This window comes from Neodiprion lecontei, chromosome 2, assembly GCF_021901455.1.
Source record: "Neodiprion lecontei isolate iyNeoLeco1 chromosome 2, iyNeoLeco1.1, whole genome shotgun sequence".
Taxonomy (NCBI): Eukaryota; Metazoa; Arthropoda; class Insecta; order Hymenoptera; family Diprionidae; genus Neodiprion; species Neodiprion lecontei.
This window is the reverse complement of record NC_060261.1, coordinates 38,914,543-38,936,411: the sequence shown is the minus strand read 5'-3', so window position 1 is coordinate 38,936,411 and position 21,869 is coordinate 38,914,543. Positions and strand designations below refer to the sequence as shown.

The 21,869-nt window shown below is 40.8% G+C and overlaps 1 protein-coding gene across 8 annotated transcripts in view; it reads left to right on the top strand.

Moving 5' to 3' along the window:
* The window catches only part of LOC107219691 (potassium voltage-gated channel subfamily H member 8), an 83,472-nt gene that overhangs the window by 5,647 nt on the left and 55,956 nt on the right, over window positions 1-21,869 (top strand). For 2 of the 8 annotated variants that reach the window (XM_046731161.1, XM_046731159.1), the window contains exon 1: window positions 8,448-8,464. The exons of 2 other annotated variants lie outside the window; for them this stretch is intronic. Coding sequence is in view for 1 of the 6 variants with exons in the window: in XM_046731160.1 (XP_046587116.1) it covers window positions 16,392-16,410 (19 nt within the window). In the remaining 5 variants the exon portion in view is untranslated. Of the gene's footprint in view, window positions 1-8,447; window positions 8,465-14,593; window positions 15,021-15,837; window positions 16,411-21,869 lie in introns of those variants that run through there. 4 more of the 8 variants (XM_046731165.1, XM_046731162.1, XM_046731163.1 and 1 more) reach the window with 3 other exon arrangements.

Below are 21,869 nucleotides of genomic sequence, written 5' to 3'. Positions count from 1 at the left end.
GTCCGCCGCTCTTCGGTATGTAAAATACAACACATATCACGATTATTATGCAATTAAAAGCAACGACAGAATGTACCCACAAATTTCTGTACCAATCAAAAACTCGGCAACCATGCATGAAAACCATGAGTCTTGAAAATTTCCAATTTCCCAATATCTTACATAATTCGAAAAGGTTGCGTCGCTGTAATTAATGATGATGAATTATATTCAGACTTTGTATACCATAAAGTGAACTTATGCTTTTGAATACAATTTAATTAAGCGCAAGCTGTTGGCGATAATGCAAATTAATTTGTGGTAAATCGCATCCAACGAAGCCGAATAACAAACAACACTGAAATCAATTACATACTAATAATCGCGTGTTTGATCATCCTCGGGAAATTATGAAGCTGGAAGGCCGGAATTCTAGCGATTCGTATGATTAGCAAACAAGCGGGAGAATCGATGATCGCATTTGCCGAAGTGAGGAAAGTTCGCTGGCATATTGAAATTTGTGTTACGCGCATAATTTTACGGTCCGCTATTCAAACTGCAGATGGGAAATACCCTCGAATGTTGAAATATTCGCCGTTATCGACTTTCATCGGAACTCTTCTGCGCTCCTCCTTCTTCCTTTCCATTTATATTGCAACCAGTTTAGATAAAAAGTCATTACGGCAATCCCAGTGGCAGCTGCACTCCACCGACATTAGAGTTATTTCAGATCCGACCTTTTCGCTCTCATCCCCCGGTTGTCCCTACAAGAAAAGGAGTTGCGATTTATCTCGGTGATTTTATCTCAGAGAAATTTATCCCGTGCGTTCTTCTATTGTTCTTCTACTTGGTGCTATGCACTCTTGGTAAACACACACACACACACACTCTGTAGGGGCATCCTAGGAGCTTTTGAGAGTGCTTGGTTAGAGGAAGCACTCCGAGTCCATCTCATACCGAGAAACTCGTCAATTAATTGAGACCACTTCAGACTTGAATTGATACAGGGAAAGGTGCAAACTTGAGAAATCGAACGAAATCCTTTCTCCGGAAAATGGGAGAGTTGGTTTGATCTGGGGGAGAGTTCAATGGGTACATAGTTTCAATCTTTCGTCGTTGTATTAGGTGCTGGAATTAATTAGTAGCGTTTTTTTCAAGTCAACAGATGTGTGAGATGTTACGAATTAATTCCAACACCTAATAACATAAGTCATGGATATCGCTCGTTGTCCAGTTTCGGTGAAGATTCATCATCCAATTTCTAAAGCTCCCGGAAACGAAGCCAATTCCATTAGTCTTGGAAAGAAATCAACTTTTGCATCTCTTGGAACACGGAAAATACATTCAAAGAGTTTTCGCACGAGAAAGATCGTCGCGGAATTTTCCTGTCGAAAAAGCTATCCATTTGCTACACCAAACAAACAAAAATATACAAACGATGATATACCGAAATCTAGACTGTAAAATTACCATCAACTTATGCCTGCCATACTTGCAACATTTGCAATGTAAAAAATCGAGAGTTCTGCTTTATTCATTTCCACCTTGATTGTTCTGTCTATCTTAGCAGCCATTTAATTTTTTAATCCGCTGAGGAGATGGGTTGTTTTTCTTCAGTAGGTATTTATTCCACGAAGTAGCCTGAGAGTTAAATTTTTTTCCCTTAAATCCTGCTCCTTGTCTATTTGTTAAACTGTATTTAAAAAAGTAAATAATCTTGCAAAGGTGAGGGTGTATTTCCGGCTGTATTCCTGTTAACATCCATCCTCCCCCAACCTGCTTGACGATGGCAGATAAGCCACCTTAGGGTATAAGCTAAACACAAGTCTTTTTCACATGGCACCGTATAGCACATTTTATCGCGGTACCCCGCAACGGATGTGCGCTTGGCAGTTAAATTAGCCTGCAAATGTCGTCACGAAATATATTAAGGTGTACAGATGCCGTGTTATCGGTATCTTTTCTCCGGATTCTACAAGTCAAGCTTAATCCGAGGTAGTTTAGTGTTTTCAGTTTCCTCTTTTTGCCAAGTGAAGCTGTTGCTCTCGCATTGCGTGGGACAGAAACAAGTGCATCGCATCCCGGATTCCATTCGACGATTAAACAAAGCAAGATTTTTTCATTGTGACTCGCGGAGTACGGTTTTCTTTATCGATTTCCAAGCGGAATAAGAGAGGTTTAAAAAGAGGAGAAAAAAATTACACCTGTCATTGAGAAAAAGGGAATGAAAATCCGCGGGCAGATTCGCGATGCTTCGGATCAGTCCCTCCAAAATGGCTGCCGTTACGAATCCCTTGATCGTCGTTCGCGGTTATCCACGTACCCGCAAAATCCGATTAAGGTGTAATGCACACCCATTACATTGTTCTACATTATATCTATACATTGCATTAATTTATTAAATTGAATCTGGGTCTCGTTGTAATGCTAAGACGACGGTGTCCCCGCCTACCGAACTTCCAAAGCCTTGAGTATATTGGTATATCGTCGCTAATTCAAACGAACGTTGATACCATCGACGAGGAGATGACTCATGTAGCGGGGTTCTCAGGACGATAAAAGCGTTGCTGTAGCTGATATCCAATATGTATATATATAATATTGTATACACCTTACGAAGATACTTCCAAGAGTCGCTTTTAGATTTTTCGTTGAGAAATAACGTGGAAAAGTTTTTCCACTTCGGAGAAATGGAGGAAATGAAACTTTTCAACCTTCTTGAAACGACTCGTGGGTTAACGGGATGAACTCGAGACGGATTTCGCAAAGGAAAATGCACTCTCTCTGTGACCGCGCGAATCATGACGAAGCTCGAATGTAAATGAGCTCACATCTCATGTCAGCATACACACGTTATTTTTACATTCTGCTTTTTTGCGGTACACGCCGAGCCGGTTAGATTTATACAACAAACAATAAATGAGAGGAATATTTTAGAGCGGCGGAAAAGCGCCGTATTCCTACATCATCAGTACGCCCTGTACCTAAAAACCAACCCCTCGAGCCTTTGCGTTTTCACGGTTTGTAATCACTTTGCTTTGCTTTACTTTTCATCCACGTCAAACGGAGAGCAGAAGCTCGTGGTCGGCATACAGAGACTCACGTGCATGCCTGTCGTGAGTTTTCGGACTAACCAAAGGCACTTCGTTTCTCTACTTCTGCCAATTCCACTTTGAAAATATCAAAGCTATAGGACACTCTGGATTTCGTTCTTAGTACGATTTATTTTTATGCATACTTGACCGATCTGAAAATAACAAAAGGATTTTCAATTTTATTCAACTCTTGTTCAAATTACATTGAAATTCGTCTTGGATTTTGTTCGGATCAGATAGGAAACTGCTGAACTGTGAAAATATTCAATCTTATTTTGTTTGGAACCGTCTACCGGCTTCAGGTCACGCCAATGTGACTTTGAAAAATCGGGAGATTATGCAGGCGTGATCTCGGGGACCAGGGAGTGGGCGCACAATAAAATAAGATTCATTTTATTGAGTTCAAGGATCAAAGCTCCGAATCTCGTCGGCTCTAAATGTTCGTGGGTGTCGGTAGTCTAGCCCCGACAGATAAAGAACCTTTCAAAGCCGGCAGAGAGGATGTGGAGAGTAAGGGAGTGGCAAGAAAACGCCAGAGTACATCATCATTCCGTTCTTTCACCGTTGAAGCATTTTTTCCTACATGGAAAAAAACAATAAGCTGGATCCGCAAGCATATATGTAGTCGAGCAACAAATTTTCTTGTTGTGACTACATTAATAATACGATTTGCTGCTCCAGCGAACTTTTGTTCCGTGAATCGCTTTACTTCTCCATCGACGTACGCTTTCTTAGTAAATGATAAGATGGGAGATAAACCTCCTATATAGCCGACTAGCCTGTGGTCGAAAAATTTCACACATACTTCCGAGGTGTTTTTGTTTACAAGAAAATTCAACGTTAACCACTGATGTTAACACTTCTTAAGCGGGCTTACGTATCACAGTTAATAAAAAATTCACGGCGATCATTTTCATATTTTTTTTACCTTTCAGTACGAAATACACGTCACGAACGATTCACAGATAGTGATCGTGACTAAGTTGGGAAAACTGGAAAGTGGAAAATGAAAAATGGAAAATAATCCGTGGCACCTCAGCGGCCTTTGAGGTGCAGGGAGGTGTGCCTTGATTTTAAAATTCATCCAATTGTGCTCAGATTCTGAACGCTTCGGCGAACATCCGCATTCCGTTTCAAAATTAGAGGCATGGAATATCAGCCGGGTATTATCCTGCAGAAGCGGCAGACTCGGAACCCGGTTTCCAAGTCAATTTGCATATCTACTCGTGTAACATTCAGTCGATCGAGGAAAGAAAAACCGTTCAGAGCTTTCGGAACTAGCCACAGTCAAGCTTTCACGATTTTACAATTGAACGTACGCGAGAGTTGTTTCGGTCCCTGATCATCGATTCCACATTCGGAAGTACGGATAGCCGTTCAAATAGACGTACGAATCACCGTCCAGGCTGCTACGCTGTATAACGTATTCCGGAGCTTTGAGCTTACGCGGCATAGTATAATAGCGGGTGAAAGGGGCAGCTGTGTCGTATTCGATTACTCCTTGTAATGGGATTTTCGAAACTTTCCGCACGTACGGTCCGGCCAGTCATGTACAAAGTCCTTTTAGCATCGCAAACGTGTCTAATGGTCCATTTGTATAACCGTTCGCAACCCTCGCACCTTAATGCCTAGACCCCCCGGATGTGTCCGTGTCCTACTCTCGTTACGTACGGTACGACAATCAATTGGGATCGGAGACCTTGCAGCAGCGCTTGGATGTAACACATTGCTGCAGAGGGGCAAAATTCTCTGTTATAGGATACGGGTAGATGGGAAATGTGACGAAGTAGACAAATTGGGGTGATCAGTCTGGAAATTAAATTTATAAACATCAATTCATTTTATTTATACCCTTAGAAACATGTACGTACAACGTAACAAAACAATGCTCGCGGAAGAGTATCTTTGACATTTAATATTGAAAGGTTGCTCTCGGAATTTGATTCTTTTTCATTTAAATCGTATGAAGATATCATTTTATTTACTTTTTCTTTTTTTTTTATTACTGCTCAGTCACATTTGATACAAACTTGATCTCGAAGGAATTTTGTCAAGAATTAAAATTGGTGAATCCCGTAGCTCAAACAATTTAAAAGTTGTAAGCCTCGCAAGTGAATTTTTTGTGAAAATTTATCTTTCAACATCTTGAGCAACAGTTGCATATATATGTATATATAATTGACTTAATGAGCAAAATTCAAGTGACAATCTCTTGAGAAATTTAACTTTCCACAAAATACCTCCAGGATCAAGTACGTGTCATTAAATATGACCGAGTGGTAGCAATTAAAAACGGAGACATCTTCACTCGCGTGTAATTTAAGTAGGAAGACTTAGAATTTCGAGAGCGATTTGGCGAGGGTATTTTTCTTTTATTCCGCTTTGCAAAATGAGTCTCTCGGTTGGAGGTGGATAAAAATATTGTTTCCAAACGAAACACAATATCGCGAGTAACCGTTATCCGCTCCGGCTGCTCGTACACATGTGAACATACGTTGAAGGCAACAAATTTGGTAACAGCATCCCGCAACTTCTTCCCCCTGAATTAGCATGCTTCCAAGATGGTCAGCTAACAGCTGTCAGTTCTGGTCCCAATAACATTCCGCCGATCCGCAGCTCCGTTAAATTCCGCGCCCCATTATCACGCAGCCAAGAAAATTGGCAACCCTTCCCGAAGCGCACGTACGACCACCAACTCCGAGTAAAATCGGGGGCGAAATTCCCGTCACGTGAAGTGAAACGTAACTTTCGTCACGGTTGACAAGATCACTTTTCCTTCCTTACACAACCGTCGTTTTATTTTCTGCTAAAAATAACTGAACATTCATTTGCACGGATGAATTACTCCGGTAAACACACTTCGGGGATGAGTAAATATTCAACCGAGCTATAGCTGTTTAATACCGGAGCGGAATTTCGTTCACCCTTAAATATCGCGGATCTACGGAACCGGGGGAAAAACGGAGCCGGTAATCCGGCGGGGAAGAAAACCTCCAGAATTTGTAGCATCCTGAATTTGCAAATGGAAAGGGGCACCTGCTGTTAGATCCATCGGGTTTCTGGCTACCCGAAAAACGATTCTTGGATAGAAATTGTACGCTAAGGGCTGCGGTTTGGGACGTTGATTTTATCTTCTATTCCGAAAGGCCTTCGAAATTCACTCGAAAACAATCCCATCACCACCGTCCGGATCTACGGATAAACTCTGACGGTATCAGTGTCAGTAGGTTGCCCGAGCACCCGGGGTGGCTAACGGGCCCCATTTTCGATGAGACGAGCATCCCTTGCCGCAGGCTGAACGCTCTTATAATCGATATTCGTCGACTCTGTTCGGTCCCGAGTCAAAACCCCCGAGTCTGTGTCACCCTTTGTCCATCTATTCATATCTGTGTCACTCGATGCATGGATGATGTTGCTGGTGCTGCGCTGCGGCAGCTCGGTTTATGGCGGAAAAAAAATTTGCATTCCATTTTACTCCGTAGATTATATACCAGCAGCAGGGTCCGCTAATTGTATGAGTTATGCTGTGAATCAAGCGATTATTGCTTGGAAATTAGACGTATAATTTTCCCTGAATTACTCGAGAATCATCTTTGTACGGTATAATTGCCCATCAAAGAAGTTGTGTCGAATTTCTGAATCAAGTTACGAAGAGGGTATACGATTTGTATTACGGAGGTGTATACTTTCCAATTTATTCGGATTATTGTACTGGTTTCTCGTTTTTATCCTACACTTTTACGAAATTATTTAAATTCGCGCGCGAGAATTTTTGATTATGTTAAGAATCTATGATCAAGTATCAGAGAAAAACTTTGCAACGTTTAAAGCTTTCAAGTAATGTTGAAATCAGTCTTTCGAAAGATGCTCCAGGTGCTAAAATTTCTCTCGCGAGTATTTTCATTTCTCTCGTTTATGTTTTTGAACGAAGGAGGATCGTTTTTACACAGAAATCACTTCTACAGAGCAATTGTTGTTGCAATTTATTACCTTATGTGAAACGCGAAGCTCGTTGACCGTGTTTTTATGTCGGTATACGGTGTAAGTCTTCGTTTCAACTCGTGATTCGTTCGCATATTATTTTATTTCATTCTGTTTTTGTTTTATTTTTTTTTTTTTCTTGAAATGTTTCTTCTTTTTTTTTCTCTCTCTCTCTCTCTTTTAAACCTTTTTTGCTGCTTCGCAGTAAGTTCATTTAAACGAGGTTAAACTCGAGCAAACGGGACCGATCAAAGAAATGAAAATAACGCAGTCGTACCGTAGCAATTCCTCCGCTCTCTCAAGCGGGTTGATTTTTTTTCCTCTTGAAGCGATATCAAGAAGGTCGAAAATCTTGTGCCAAAAATCAACCTCTATATGAGCTGAACGCTTGAGAAATTCCACTTCACAAATGGGCTGCGCTTAATTAAAGAACTATAACATTCCATTTGTAATTAGTTTAATTAGAGGGATCATCGCTTGGCCGTATGATCATTCCTCTGCAAAATTGTAATTAAAACTCCTCGAGGTACGTAAGCTGTTTTCATTGGTAATCTCTTCTCTCGAATTTACGCTTTCTTTGAATTATTCTTGTGTTACAGTAACGAAGGTGTGTTTATTCAGTTCACCGTTACTTTAAGCTGAACCGACAAATGTTGAGATAAATAATTTCGTGCGTATTGGCTAACGCGCATGAAAAATATGCTCGTAATTAATCCCATGAACCGAAAATCTCAATTTCCTCTGTATATATACTATATACCTTACCTATGTATATGGCCGAGTTTGAAATCTGCCTGTTTCAGTTGTCGATGCAAATTTCTGCGCTACGTTATATTAAGGCTTCTACTTCACAGTTTGAACAAGTTTGCGGGAAGTTAACGAGTACATTCCGTATTCCGCCAGTACGCCGCGTAATTAGTTTACCCATTTCTTCCGCCAGAACTACATCATTGTTAGCATTTTTTTCTTTTCGTTTTTGTTTTTTCAGAACTCACTCAACTGGCAACTAAAGCCTTGTTCGTGATCGATTGCCGAAATTTGTCGATAACCGTTTCACCGTCCAAGATTCCAAGGGTCTTATCTTGATTTTTGGAATTCGTATCATGCTTCGATTAGATTAACGACGAGTCACGGAAACGGGAGGCGTAACGAAAGCGTGAGAATGATGATTAATCACGCTGCCACGCTTCGCCATTATATCACGTTTTCCAACATAAAGAGCTGTTTTGCCAAGATCCACGAACAGGCCGCGTCCGTCACTCTTCTCGTATGTTTTTTACGACGAGCATCTTCGCGGCGCTATAAGTAGCGGTTAAATAAGCTTGATACACTTATTGTCAGTGTCATCGACGACCAGTGCAGAAGAGTGATTTACCAACACCTCCTCATGGTATCGGGATCGAAAGGCAGTAAGTCTTGAACCCATCAAATACCGGCCTAAATTTATTAACGTTTGCCTTTTGAAACGTCGGTCACGCTTCCAGAAAACTAAGAGATTCGGAAAAGACCCATTTTCAACGGGTTGCAACACAGCGAGCTCCAACATTTTCTCAGCCTCTAAAAGCGTCTCAGAAACGCGTGGCGCCGCTTTGACGCTGTGCATGTGATTCTGGTCAGTGTCTTTCACGTCGAAGTCGATCTTACCCCGACAAAGATAAGCGAACGTCTAGCTAGTCAAGCTACAACGGTGAAAAAATGGCATATATTATATTACAAACCCACAATTCAATCTCGTCGCTAAAAAAAACGATACGCCTGTATGTAACACATATATTCACGGATCCCACGGATCGGGGAAAACAATAAGAGTCACGCTTGCTTCGTTACGTACAACGAAACTCGTTTCGAAATAATTTTTGGCAAATTTTTAAGCAAACGCGATGTCATTTAACAAAGGATTTTTCGCGGCGAAAAATTTATTCGTCGAAATTCGAGTACATCGAAACCCTTGTTAATGTTAAACGGATATGTTATACAGTAAAAACAAAAACCAGCTGGTTCTGGGAGAAAAGTGCGAAGAAAATAGAAAAGTAACGTACGTAATTCAGGCTTATACAGTAAAATGAAAATTCGATCTTTTCACAGTCAAAAGATTCATCCATTTTTGTTGTTGATCAAATTATTGAGGAATATCGAGGAATTTACCAATTCCCGTGTCTCTTCAATTTTTCAACTCCGACTTCTGGCTTCTGTAAACACATGCATCGGAATAATTACTCAAATTATACACGACGTAGGCTGCGGTGCAGCCATGAGAGAGACGAAAGACAGACACGCGAATTTCGTCGTCGACCTCGCTCGACTCTCTTGGATTTGCGGTTTCCGTCGGTATTGGACGTTGCATTACCGTCGCAAGCAGACTTCCGCGGATTATTCGGGGTCAGCGTTTTGTCGTCTTGACACCGAATGGAATAATTCACTCGGTGAGATGGTAATTCGATATCTCACGAGTTGATTCCGGGAGTGACATAATATCGAGTTTCGTTGTTAATTCGTGGTGCGCGATGCACTCTTTCTCTCTCTCTCTCTCTCTCTCTCCGACAAATCTAACACGAAGCGGATCATCCGCAGAGATAGGGACGCAGTTCTGCGTAGTATTGGTCAGTTATTCTTGGACAGACAACGTTCTATTCCTGTCCAGCAAATTCCTGGAAATAGCATGACTCGCTCAGCCTGAGGCCAAAAGTGCAATGGTCGCCGGGAGAGAGAGAGAGTGACTGCATCGAGATAAATATAATGTAGTACTGTAAGGGTGTAGGAAGAAACGGCTCGGGACGATTATTATCTACCCCTTTTCAATATCGCCTCGGGCTCTGAGATATCGCACAGCGGTTTCAATACCGCGACGATCTGTTACATACAGGAATAAAAATGCTCGTGACAAACTCGCTCGTCGTCAAAAAAAAACACACGACGAAATGTTCTCCCCGGGTTTCCTGATGTGTGAAAAAGTGGCGGATTCAGATTCAACCGGTATAAATTCCGACGACGGTAAAATTCGAGCAATTCACTCTGATTTATAGCGAATTCAAATCTTCCTCTTTCCCTCTTTCTCTATTTCTCACTTTCTCTCATACAGATACACGTTCCTGTACATATGTATATGGGAAATTGAATATCAGGTCAATAACTCGCTGTTTTTCTCTTCCCTTGTACGATGTTAGACCGTTTGTTGAAATTTTTAAATACATGCCTCCTCGAAGCCCCGTTATATTTGTATATTACCAATTGATTAATGACAGTGTAGCGGACGATGAAGTCGAGGTATCACGTTGTTCCACGTGGTTGACCCGGTAGCATTTCTGTATTGTGCGCCAGTCTGTAACATCCGATGGCAAGTACCGCGGGGGTGGATTAATCCCTTACACGGCGTTATACCGGTGTATAGAAACCTGAATAAGCTCACAGGAGAAAAATAATCCCTGCCCTGCCATTTTCACTCTCGACGATGAATTGATTATTCGCATTATATAGGGGAAGGGGGGGGGGGGGGGGGGGGGGGGGGCAAAACGGGGTACTTAAGGAAATACTAAAATTTTGTGAACGTGAGTATGTTAAATTTTCTTTTTTTTAGTTGCAAACAACGTAAATAATGTCAATTTTCAATTTCCAGTAAGACAAAATTTTTTATTCTTGCGGGCAAAATGGGGTACCCCTAAAAAAAGTAATTTTTTTTTTTCAAGTAAATAAAATGTGTGTAATAATTACTTTTTAAATTAACGTTAGTAATAAAATTTACTCTCAACATAATTTAAAAAAAGGTTTTTTCTTGTTATTTCCATTTCTTTTATTTGTATTTTTTCGCAAAACGTATAAAAATGTTTTTTTTTTTAGCTTTTAATAGTGCAAAATGATGCTAGATGTCATTTTTGGCCATTTACGAAATTTTATCGAACAAAAAAATTTTTGCGAAATTTTTGGGGTACCCCATTTTTCCCGCCTACCCCGTTTTGCCCCCCCGCCCCCCTTCCCCTATTTGCAATTAAGGAGGTCGTCTCGTGTGATGGCTGTTTATTTCAAGGTTTTTTGAGTAACTTTTTAAAACCAATCATTGAAACAAAAACTCCTCATAACTTTCACGCTATATTTAGTGACGTATAAACGATCTTTTTAAATTTTTTGGAGACCAAATAGTGAATATAACTTAATGTATACGGCGCGACAAGAACGTATGTAAAAACAAGTGTAGACCTAATATCTCAAGAAGCATTAAACCGATCCTGCCCAAATTCTTACAGCCTCTTTATTATACCTATACTAATCGCGAGAACTAGGATAATCATTATAGCTTTGATAGTTTTTATTTTACAAGCTGAACAAATGGAACAAAAATGCAAATTTCAAAGTTTTCTTAAAAAACAGAAACCAACTAAGCAGTCATGATTATCCTAGTTCACGTGATTAGTATAGGTATAATAAAGAGGCTGTGAAAATTTGAGCAGCATCGCTCTAGTGCTTTTCGAAATATCATGTCTACACTTTTTTCTTTACATACAATCCTATCGGGCAGTATACATTACGTTATATTCAATATTTCGTCTCCAAAAAATTCACAAAGTTCATTTAAATGTCAATAAGTATAGTGTGAATATTATGACAAATTTTATTTCAACGATTTGTCTTAAAAAAAGACCCCAAAAAGCCTGAAAAAAGCGTCCTTCACACCAGACGACCCCCTTAACGCGTCGAAGCGAAATACATCGGCGAGTGACTTGACTTGAGTGAAGAGTCGGCTAATCACCGGTAGGCGAATCACAAGCCGATAGCTCTGTTTGCCTCAGGTCGAGAAGGCATTAGGCGACCGACCTGTAAACAAGCTTAAAACCAGAGATTGACGCTTTGTTTCCAAGTTGTATAATTCTCACGCATAGAGTCTTCGGTGTAGGCCAGCTCGCCGTCGAGGTGATCAGTTATATCCATACGTACACCAGGTTTTGATTTATAGTATCCGCAAAGTTTGGCAATCGACCACCTGACACGTTTCTATAGATTAATTTGCCCGGTTAATCTCGCTGTCTATCAATCGTGAGCTAGGTGCAATGGATTAAACGCGGCGAGGTGAAATCTGTCTTCTCAGTGGTTGCCAATTAACTGAATTGTCACTTACACGCGATGTCCTATTTAACGCTTATTCATCTGCCGATATGAGCGAAACAAACAGATTCACGTTCGCGATGAGTGTTGAGCTGAAAAGAAAAACGGTAACGTAAGTTTCTAAAAACCGCCGAAGAATCTCACGGCTAATTTTCCGAGCATGAATTTTAGTTTTTTTTGTTGAAATCGTCACAATATGTATAATTCAGAGCTCAAGTGGCCACGAAATATTTCTTCGATACTTTTCTGGTATAATATCTCGCGATAAGTTGAGTCGCGATTCTGACCATTGAAATGTGTCGAACTTTGCAAGAAAATCTTCGCTACGATTCTGGCCGAGATGAAGATAGGCAAGGAATCGCGTGATCCTGCATAAATACTTGCCATTTTATCCGAGCGAAATCTTGTGGACAGTTTTCGGGAGATTTTAAGTTATTGGAAAATTGTTCCTTCTTTTCTTTTTTTTATATATTTGACAATTCTCCTCCGATGCTGGCGTAAAGTAGAACGTGAACCGAACCGGCACACGTATGAGGCCGAGGCGTATCTTTCGGTCGATACAAGCTTAAAATGCTGCTCGTGGTCGTTTTCAGAGTCCGCCGTAAAAGCGTGAAAATACGATGCAAAAGCACCCGGGATAAAACTCATCGGTTATTATCTTGAGCTGCCGAGTATAACGAATGTTCCGGCGGCTAATTGAGCGACATTGATTCGTCTCACTCTTCTTTTCTTCGATTTCCGTCGAACCTTGGTGGAATTAATCACGGCTTAACAACCCATTAAGATCGAAACCACAAATTAAGCGGTTGACAAAAAATCGACTTTCATAGCAAAGCCTTGGTTAAGTGATCCCGCGATTAGAGCTACAAATTCACGATAATCTGTTGTTAATTCTTTAGCAAGTGGGCGTATTATCAGCGAACAATTATACGGCTCAATTTGCTGTCTACATCACCGTTACAATTTCCGAATCTATAACATACTTATAGATCTGCATCTATGGCCGCGAAAAAGATGGGAGCTTACTAAGCTTTACTCCCCTTCGGAATAACTTTTTTTATATCCGAACCCCATGTAATAATCGATACAGTCAACCACTCTCTCTCTCTCTCTTTCTCTCTCTCTCTCACTCTCTCCAGAGCCACCCTCGGTATTCCGGTTAAACCCTTTCGTGCGTGAAATTATTGTACACCATGTTTAGCATGCGTACGGTAATAGTTGATAAATTTTGAAATCACTGCAGGTTCATGACTCATCGGTCTGATTGTAATTATTCAGTGAGTAGAAAGCGGAGGACGGAAAATATAAAGCAGTATCAAAGTCTCTTCAGCTTAGCGATCAGCCGCTGTACCGGAAATATAATTGAATATGGACATTTCTTTGTAAAATCTACACACTGAGATGAAAATCTCGTTCATTCAAATAACATTCATTTCAAACGAAGAAAAAACATGTTTGTACGTAAACCTAACAGACATTTATTTATATCACCACTATTGATTTATTTGAACTTCGTTATTGACGATAAATAAATATTTAGTAGCAAGAAATCGTTGTACCAAATAGATATTTTATTCACGGCGAATAAATATTTCTTTTAATTGAAACAATATCATATTCAAGTCGTTCCGATTAAATAATTCTTCTGGTAACAGTTTTTTGTTTTTTTTTTTCTTTCCTTTTTAATTAATAAACCATTTTTCTGAGTGCAATATTCTTTTGCAAATTAATCCGATTTGAGCCGTTTGTGTTACGATTTTCCATTATTTTACATTAGAATCCTCTGTTGACGTGACTGAAGAATATATATATTTCTATCCACTCAAAGTGATTTGTTATTTTTTACTGTTTTTCTCTCATCAATTTATTATTACACATACAGACGATCAGCTTATCTACCGAACAGATAAGCGATAAATCCCAACGAAACAAAAGGAAATAAATAACTGGTCAGTTGTGAGAACAAAAACTTGGAAAGGAATAGCCAAATGCTCGAACGACGAAGCTAAGTCTTGTCCCATGAACACACGAACTATACTATCCCTTTTCGATCCTCTTAAGCCGAATTATTAATTCGCCCTGCGTTTAACCGCCCGTGGGAAACCGCCATTGCACGGCGTCTCGTTTGGGGGCAGAGAACCGGGCAGGGATGAAAGGGCTTGAACTCCTCCTCGGGTGTTTTGCTAATCGAAATCGCCTCGCGAACGTCGGTGCAGCGTCCGGTTATCGTCGCGTCGCCGGAGTCCCGCCCTGGTCCTTTGACCTCTGCAGGAAGAATCGGCCGCGGGTCGCCGGGCGCCCTCGGGCTCGCTTATAGCCTCCCCTTGGATCGCCACCCTCCTCGGTTTTCCACATGTTGCGCGTGCCTCGCGGGGCGCAAGTCTGCCAGGAGTGCCCGGGACATCAGGAGGATAGAGACCGGCAGCTCTCCCCTCGTCGCTCTCTCGGTTAGTTACGCGGGTGCCGCAGCGAATGGCGTACCTCGCAAACTTTTACCTCGAACACCCGATATACGCGTTATATCTGTCAAAACGGGGCAGCGATTATCTCGGTTTGTTTTACCAACGCCGCTAGTTTTTAACACCGAGTCCGAAAGTAGCGCGCGCGGTGTATAAATTGAGATATAAATCATCCGACGCGAGTGCGCGCGGTTTACGGTTTACTTTTTTTCATCGATAACGAAGTATTGAATATAAATTGCTAGGGAAGAAAAAAAGTAAACAATTCGTTGTCCTTTCGTTGGTTCAAACAATCGTTGTAACAATCAGTTGAGTGCGTCGTGCCGACAGGTGTATGATAAGTGCTGGACCGACATGCTGGACCAGTGAGAGTTCTCGATCCTTTGAAAAGGTTCGTATGCATATGTACAATGTACGTTACTATGTCGCTACGTCGCCATACTACTTGTTGATGAGATTCCCCCAGTCCGAGACTCCGCAGGATCACTAACGTTTAAGTCGGGGGAGAGATAAATCGACGAATATAGTTCTCACATTCATGCACCAGAACTCTCCCTTGAAAACGAAGTATAATAACGGCCTCTTATTGAACACGTACCGTCGACTTTTCGTTCACACTTACGGCCTCGAATGAATAAATTATGTGAAGATTAAGCTAGTAACGTTACTGTAACGATGGACGTGTAGCAAAAATCACTAATTCGCGTCTTTGTAACTTAACGAAATTTAGCAAAGCATTTTAAACAAAATACACACTAATTTTGAAAAGCCAACACTCCTTGAAAGTCGTCTTAAAATTTACCAATCGTGATTTTTTCTCCAGTACAGCGTACAGAGTTACATTATCTTCCGTTGATTTTGCGAGAGATTCTCAGTCCGCTCCTTGCCAGTATTCTAGTATTCGCAATTTATTGAAAAACTACGAGAAGACGGAGGGAAAGAAACGCAAAATTGGCAAAAATATGTTGTACTACGTACACGCAAGGATTCCGGGAACTGCAAAGTGCAGTAGTGCAAAATATCGCAAGTGTGTAATTTAGTGTAGGAATTTATGCCCGGGTTGAACGCTAAAGACGTTGTACTGCACGGTGGGGCTTCTGTACAGCGGCGGTTCTCTATTTTTATTTTTATATATGTAATTTGGGACAAGAGTGTAAGACTAATAAAGATCGGGCGAGGAGCGTGCGTCCGGATCAGTTGTGCCGCGGCTTTCGTGCGAAATGGAACTTTTCAAGTGCAATACGCGATTTTAGCCGTGTGGCATCCGCACGCTTCTCTCTCTCTCTCTCTCTGTAGCATATATATCCCGTATTCCCGGTCTAATTTCGACCGGTGAAATTACGCTTGGTTGCATGCACGCACGTCGCAACCCTCCCCCACCCTCTCCCACTGTTGTGTCGTTGAAATCCGGCAGCGATAAGATAACGCCGTGGATGTAATCGGTCGGTCGAATAAAGTGCCGGTTATCGATTGACTTTCGATTTTTCTTGGTGGTTTTCCCCCTGAAATTTATTTTTTCCCTTTTTTCTTTCTCCACTTTTACGCGAAATATCTGCACACATGTCAGATATCTATACATATATATGCTCGCAACTTGACGGCGATAACGAACGGATCGTTAGCGCGCAGGATGAACGATAAATTCTCACTTTACTCCGGGCGTTATCCGATAGTGCAGCGTACGTCGTCCTGTCGACGGAAGGAATCCCGAGAGATTTGCGATTGAAAACTTTGAGGATTAGGAGCCGGGGTCAGGATACAGTGCCGAGATAAACGAGGGGAAATGTTCGTGCGAAAACACGGTGAGTCGAATTCTTTCGCCAATTACACCTAACCCTGCAGAGGAAAGTTCAATTTTAATGGGAATAAACCGGTTGGATAATTTGTTTGTTCACAACAACCCATTTTTTATCATGGTTCGTAATAAATTTTTATCCAATGAAACAAAATTTTCCTCCTCATGCCAGGTAAATTGTTTGATAGGTTCACATTCAAACATAATTTATTTGCTCATATCAAACGTCGAACAATTATTTACTGAGTGTAAATCGCGTGATTTTTACCGCATATTACGGACAATGAATTTGGGCCCGTTTTTATCGCCTCACATCGATCGCACCTATCATTCCTCTAATACGTATATAAGTAAAATATATATTGCGGGTCTATTTTTTCCCGCGAAATTTCATCGTCAACCGAAACTCGGAATCCACGGCTCGTGTCTCAAGCTTTGTCCATTCCTCTGTCAAACGGCGACGTTTTGAACGCTTTGCCAAGGCTAAAAAGAACCGAGCAGATGTGGAGCACCTGTTAAAACCGCGGGATCTAGACTATACGCGAGGCCCCGAGGCGAGAAAGACGAGACAGGATCCCAGGTGCGAAATTCTAGGGTCTGAGTGCTTTTTGGCAAAAATTTATCGCCCACCTTCGCTCAGCCAAACCCCATGCTTTAAGGTATCGATCCGCTTTTTGTCGGATGAACCAGCTACGATCGCTTTGTCGTAACTGATGGATCACCCTATAAGACGTAATATAATGCGCGTGAGATATTTTTCTTGAAAGTTTTACTCAATTTTTACCAACCCCCTTCAATCATCCGTAAACTACAACCTCATCTTCGGTGAATTTTTTCGTCTCTATTCAACGGGATTCGGGATTTATAATAAATGCACGTTCAATCAGGTTCTCTATGCACTGTAAGGTATAACTGTTTTTGGTAAGATTGAGATTTTTGAATGTGGAAAATTAAAGTGATACGTTTTCATTTATTGATTGTAGAGCAAGTCGTTGTAAGAATTAAAATTCACCCTTCTCTGATTCGATTTGTTTGATTATATTATCCAAGTCTTTGGAAACGATATTTCTGTAATGACTACGTTAAGAAAATAAATATTGATAGAAATTTAATCGATTGATTTTCGTTACTTTTTTGCACTTGTCTTGGCATTCCGTGAATTGTTAAATAGTAAAAAGATTGTTCTACTACGCGCAGACGCGAAGATAGATTAGAAAAATGTGAACCCAATATCGTACAATTTTTTGCGTAAATATTTAAGGCTTAAACCTCTCATCCTTATCGTGCAGGTAAAAGCTTACGGGTATCTGGAGCTCAGAGGATTACTACTACTTTTCACCGCGTGGTTAATGGAAAACATGGGATAAAAAACTAGGGTAATTAGTTACTTGACCATGCCGAGGATTAATATTCCACAAATTCGAGTCGTATTTTTGTTTTTGTTTTTTTTTATGCCGTACGTGACCTCAATTTGAAAAAAAATAATCTCTATATTTTCCCGAGGTAAAATCTATTTGTGGAATAATATTTTGCTTTAAATTTTTTCATCGTTAATCGAAGGAGAAATTCATTTGACAGTAATAGGTTTCCTACGTTATAGATGTTGCAATTTTTTTTTAAAAATATTGTGACATGTTTTTCCCATCACGCGCTCGTGTTTCGTAATAAATTCAATTTTCTTCATCGTAGCAACAATTTCCTATCAACGAGAACAATAATTAATTTCATTTTTTGCACAGTTATAATAAGAAATGCGACGACATATTTTCGTAAAAAAATTTATACTGTTCGTAAATATCGTTGAACCAAAGAAAGGAGAACAGAAATTCTGTTTGCACTCTGCAGGTACCGCCAGATGAGAACGAATAATTTGTTTTCTTCAAATATCGTCGATTTCGTCTGATCCAGCATCGCTTAAGACTACTTGAATTTGAAACAGACTGTCAGTTATACGGTCGACTTTACTTTGAGTGCCTCCAACTATGCGCGTATGTCAACGTGTCGCTGATCTTCTCACACGATCATACCTCAAAGGATCATCGAACCGCTGAGACAGACGGGGAATATTTTGTTATGAAAATATAGTCTCGAGAAATCCACTATATCACACAGCAAACGTATTATACGAATGCTCTTTGACAGCGTCTGTAGGACAAACTCGATCACGACAAGTTGGCACAAAAATCACTCTAAGGTCTCTGAGTCAATTAAATGCACACGCACTGCTTCGTGTTTCCCTCGATTCATCTTCCTACAACCGTTGTCGATCTAATCTAATTGTTGCTAATTCAATCTCTCGTTACACGCGAATCGAAAGTTATTATTCGACAAAAGGTATCTACAGCGTATTGATTTTCTTTTCGTTGAAATGGGATTTCAAATTATGTTGAAAAATAGCGTAAATGTAATTTCAACAGCTTTTTTCCACTTTTCCTTCTTCAAAGTCAATTTACAGATAAACCTACAAACGTGCTAATTCAGAATCTGCGTATCCGAATTCGTATTCCGCTTAATATTTTCGTCAGTCTGTACGATATTTCTATCCACACGGCTTAGAGTGTAGTTCTTTCATGAAAGGAGACAGGTATTAGGCCTGGCTAGAATCCTCGAGATTGGATTTTCTGCAATTTCTTACGGGATCTGCCGATTTAGCAACGGCAAACTTGCAAGACTTTTCATCGACTACGACTTTTCGAGATCAGTTTTCCACGGATAGTTGTACCTAGTTATATCCCGGCTGTCTACGCGTCTTGCATCGTCGTTTCTAGACTGCAGGGACTAACGGACGAGTAATCCGCAAAAGTATCAAAGTCTTTACTACGTAGGATGCGATACATCACGGAGTAAAAAGGGATCGGGATTCGAAACTTTTCTCATCGCCTATCACTGTTCCGAAGTTTTTACACTGCGAACAAACGTTTCGCCGCGCATCCCGTTCGCGAAAATGCACTGCGTGGGAAAACGGTTATAAGTGTAATGTTAATAACAGTAATGACAGTTACGTCAATCGTCAACTCGGAAAATTATCGGTGAAAAGCGAGATGAGAGTTATCGCGAACTCGGTGATTTGACGGAGCTGCTGTATACGGATCGCTGGCCCCAATCCAAGTCGAGCCGCGGTTGGCTTCGCAATTCGAAAGATCACGCGAGCTTTTCTCTACACGTCCGTGATTCGACTTGATTCACGATGATCGTTTAAAAAATTCCCTCCGAATCTCTCGGCTCTTCGTTTTGTCAAATCAAACGTCTGTTTACGGCTGACCCAACATGGCTGACCTAAATTTACTGTCGCTACTTCGCATCGAAATATATCCAACCGGTCCATAAAAACCTAGCTTAAGGCACCTGTTTGGATTGAAGGAACGCATTACGTTGCAAAGAAAAATTTGGACATTTATACTCAGCTTTTATTGATATATATTCTTCATGCGGTACTTTGGGAAATTGAATCAGAGATCGTCGAATGTCGAGGAATTGCATTCCTTGAACTATGTATTTATATAAAAAAAAAGGATAGTTTTTTCAACGCTACTGAAATTAAAATATTTCCCGCATGACCGTGCGCGTGTTCGATCCAAGCCATCCAAATGGTTAATTTTTTTACCTGCAGGATTGAAACAAGTTTGCCAAGTCGAGTGGGTGGCCTCGTTTGTTTTGGGCTAAAAATATGTCTAGTAAAAATTTGACGTTTGACGGTGAAAACGGTGATGCGATCACATGCGGGCTCACTGCCATATCAACAAAAGTATGTAGATTGTTGACTTGTTGACGGTTTATCAATATGCAAATACGGTATAACAGATATAAAGATGCATGCGAGTTCATTTTACGCAGTGTTGTTTATTTTTCCTACTCTTATAAATAACCCATTCAATAAATAAGCGTAATAATCGTTAAAGGTTTTTACGAGAGCGCAAGCCTTTCGAATAATATTTCACAACGATCGTAAAATATTATATTTTCATCGCCCACCAAGCTCTTTCCAATTTCTCTTTTTTTCGTCACCTCGTTCTAGCAACGTTCTGTATCAACTTTTCTCGGCCTCCTCCAAACTTCGACTGGCAGATTATCCGCATACAGCCGATTATGCGGCGCGTTTCAATTAACGCCCTGCGATACAAGCGCACCGCATTGTATCCACGCGGTGGAAGAAACAGCCTCGAGCCTTGAATGGGTCGAACAAAGTCTCGGAACACAATGTAACGCGTACGGAACAAACAACCCACATCTGTGTACCGTCTTGTTCACGTTCGCGCTGCCCATCGTCTGCAGACGTTCTTCCTGACAGTAGCGGGTATTGTGTACTTAACTCTCCGGGAGCCAGATCTCCGAGACGTTTCATGTTCCGGCAGATTTCATTCGGACGCCCACAGGATTTCGGTTAAGTGAACTGGCGATAATAATCAAGACGCGCAATCAAGGCTGCAATTATTTCCTACGACCAACAACCTCGATATGATGATACGTGAGCTGTTCTGTTTGTGTATTTTAAAATTCGTAATTAATATTTATTATAATTCAGGGTGCGTCTTAAATTGGAGTTTGTTCAAGGCGCGAGTGATGCTATAAGTCGCTGATGTGACAAGCGATTTTGCTTGTTCAACAAGTCAAACATTTCATTAATCAAATGCAAGCCTCGCATCATCCGGGAATTCAAAACGTGTAACGTAACGCAGCGCGTCAATTACGCCGAGGTAAACTCGGAATAGTGGGAATATTCGTCGAGGGTTCCCTGTCAAAATGATAACGCATCCGCTTCGTCCGTACGGGTAACGAAATGAATCGATATAGTGACGAACGCATACGTTAACATTACGGTGGGAAAACGGGATTTCGGTCCGATGGGTTGTATCTGAAAAAGCTTTTGCCGAGAATATCTACTGCAGCCTTATCCAATTCTCCGCACCGACCCCGATTCATCATTTGGAATCAACATTTCGTTCGCCAATTTCCGATGTATATCTATTTCTTTTTTTTTTTTTTTATTTTTCTTTTTCTCGCCAATTTCCTCGCGCAGCAAAATACGAAGCATCATCGAATATCGCTGCTTCTTCTCATCCATTCGACAAAATCATTATCTCTGCAAGCTGCTCTACGCGTATCGGAAGCATTCCCATTTATAACATGTGACGTAAGTTTCGGAATGATTGATTAACGCAACGCTCGCAGTTTCTGGGTATCAATACGAGCTATAGATTTTCGTCAAGGTAAAATTTATTTCAGGGCCACGGTTTGATCGTGCGTAAATATAATTGTTTATATGCTGTAAATTATCGCCTGTACTACTATCCGTGTGTTTGTGTTTTGCATTTGCACTTTTATATTCACAAACGGCCGAGCAGAATATACCGGAGAACTTACGATCTGTGCTGCAGAAAAAACGAGCTAAAGTTTCTTCCCCCTTTTTTAACGCGCTATTTATCGTCCTTGTTAAACACGCTCAAAGAAAGTATCATAACGCGTGCG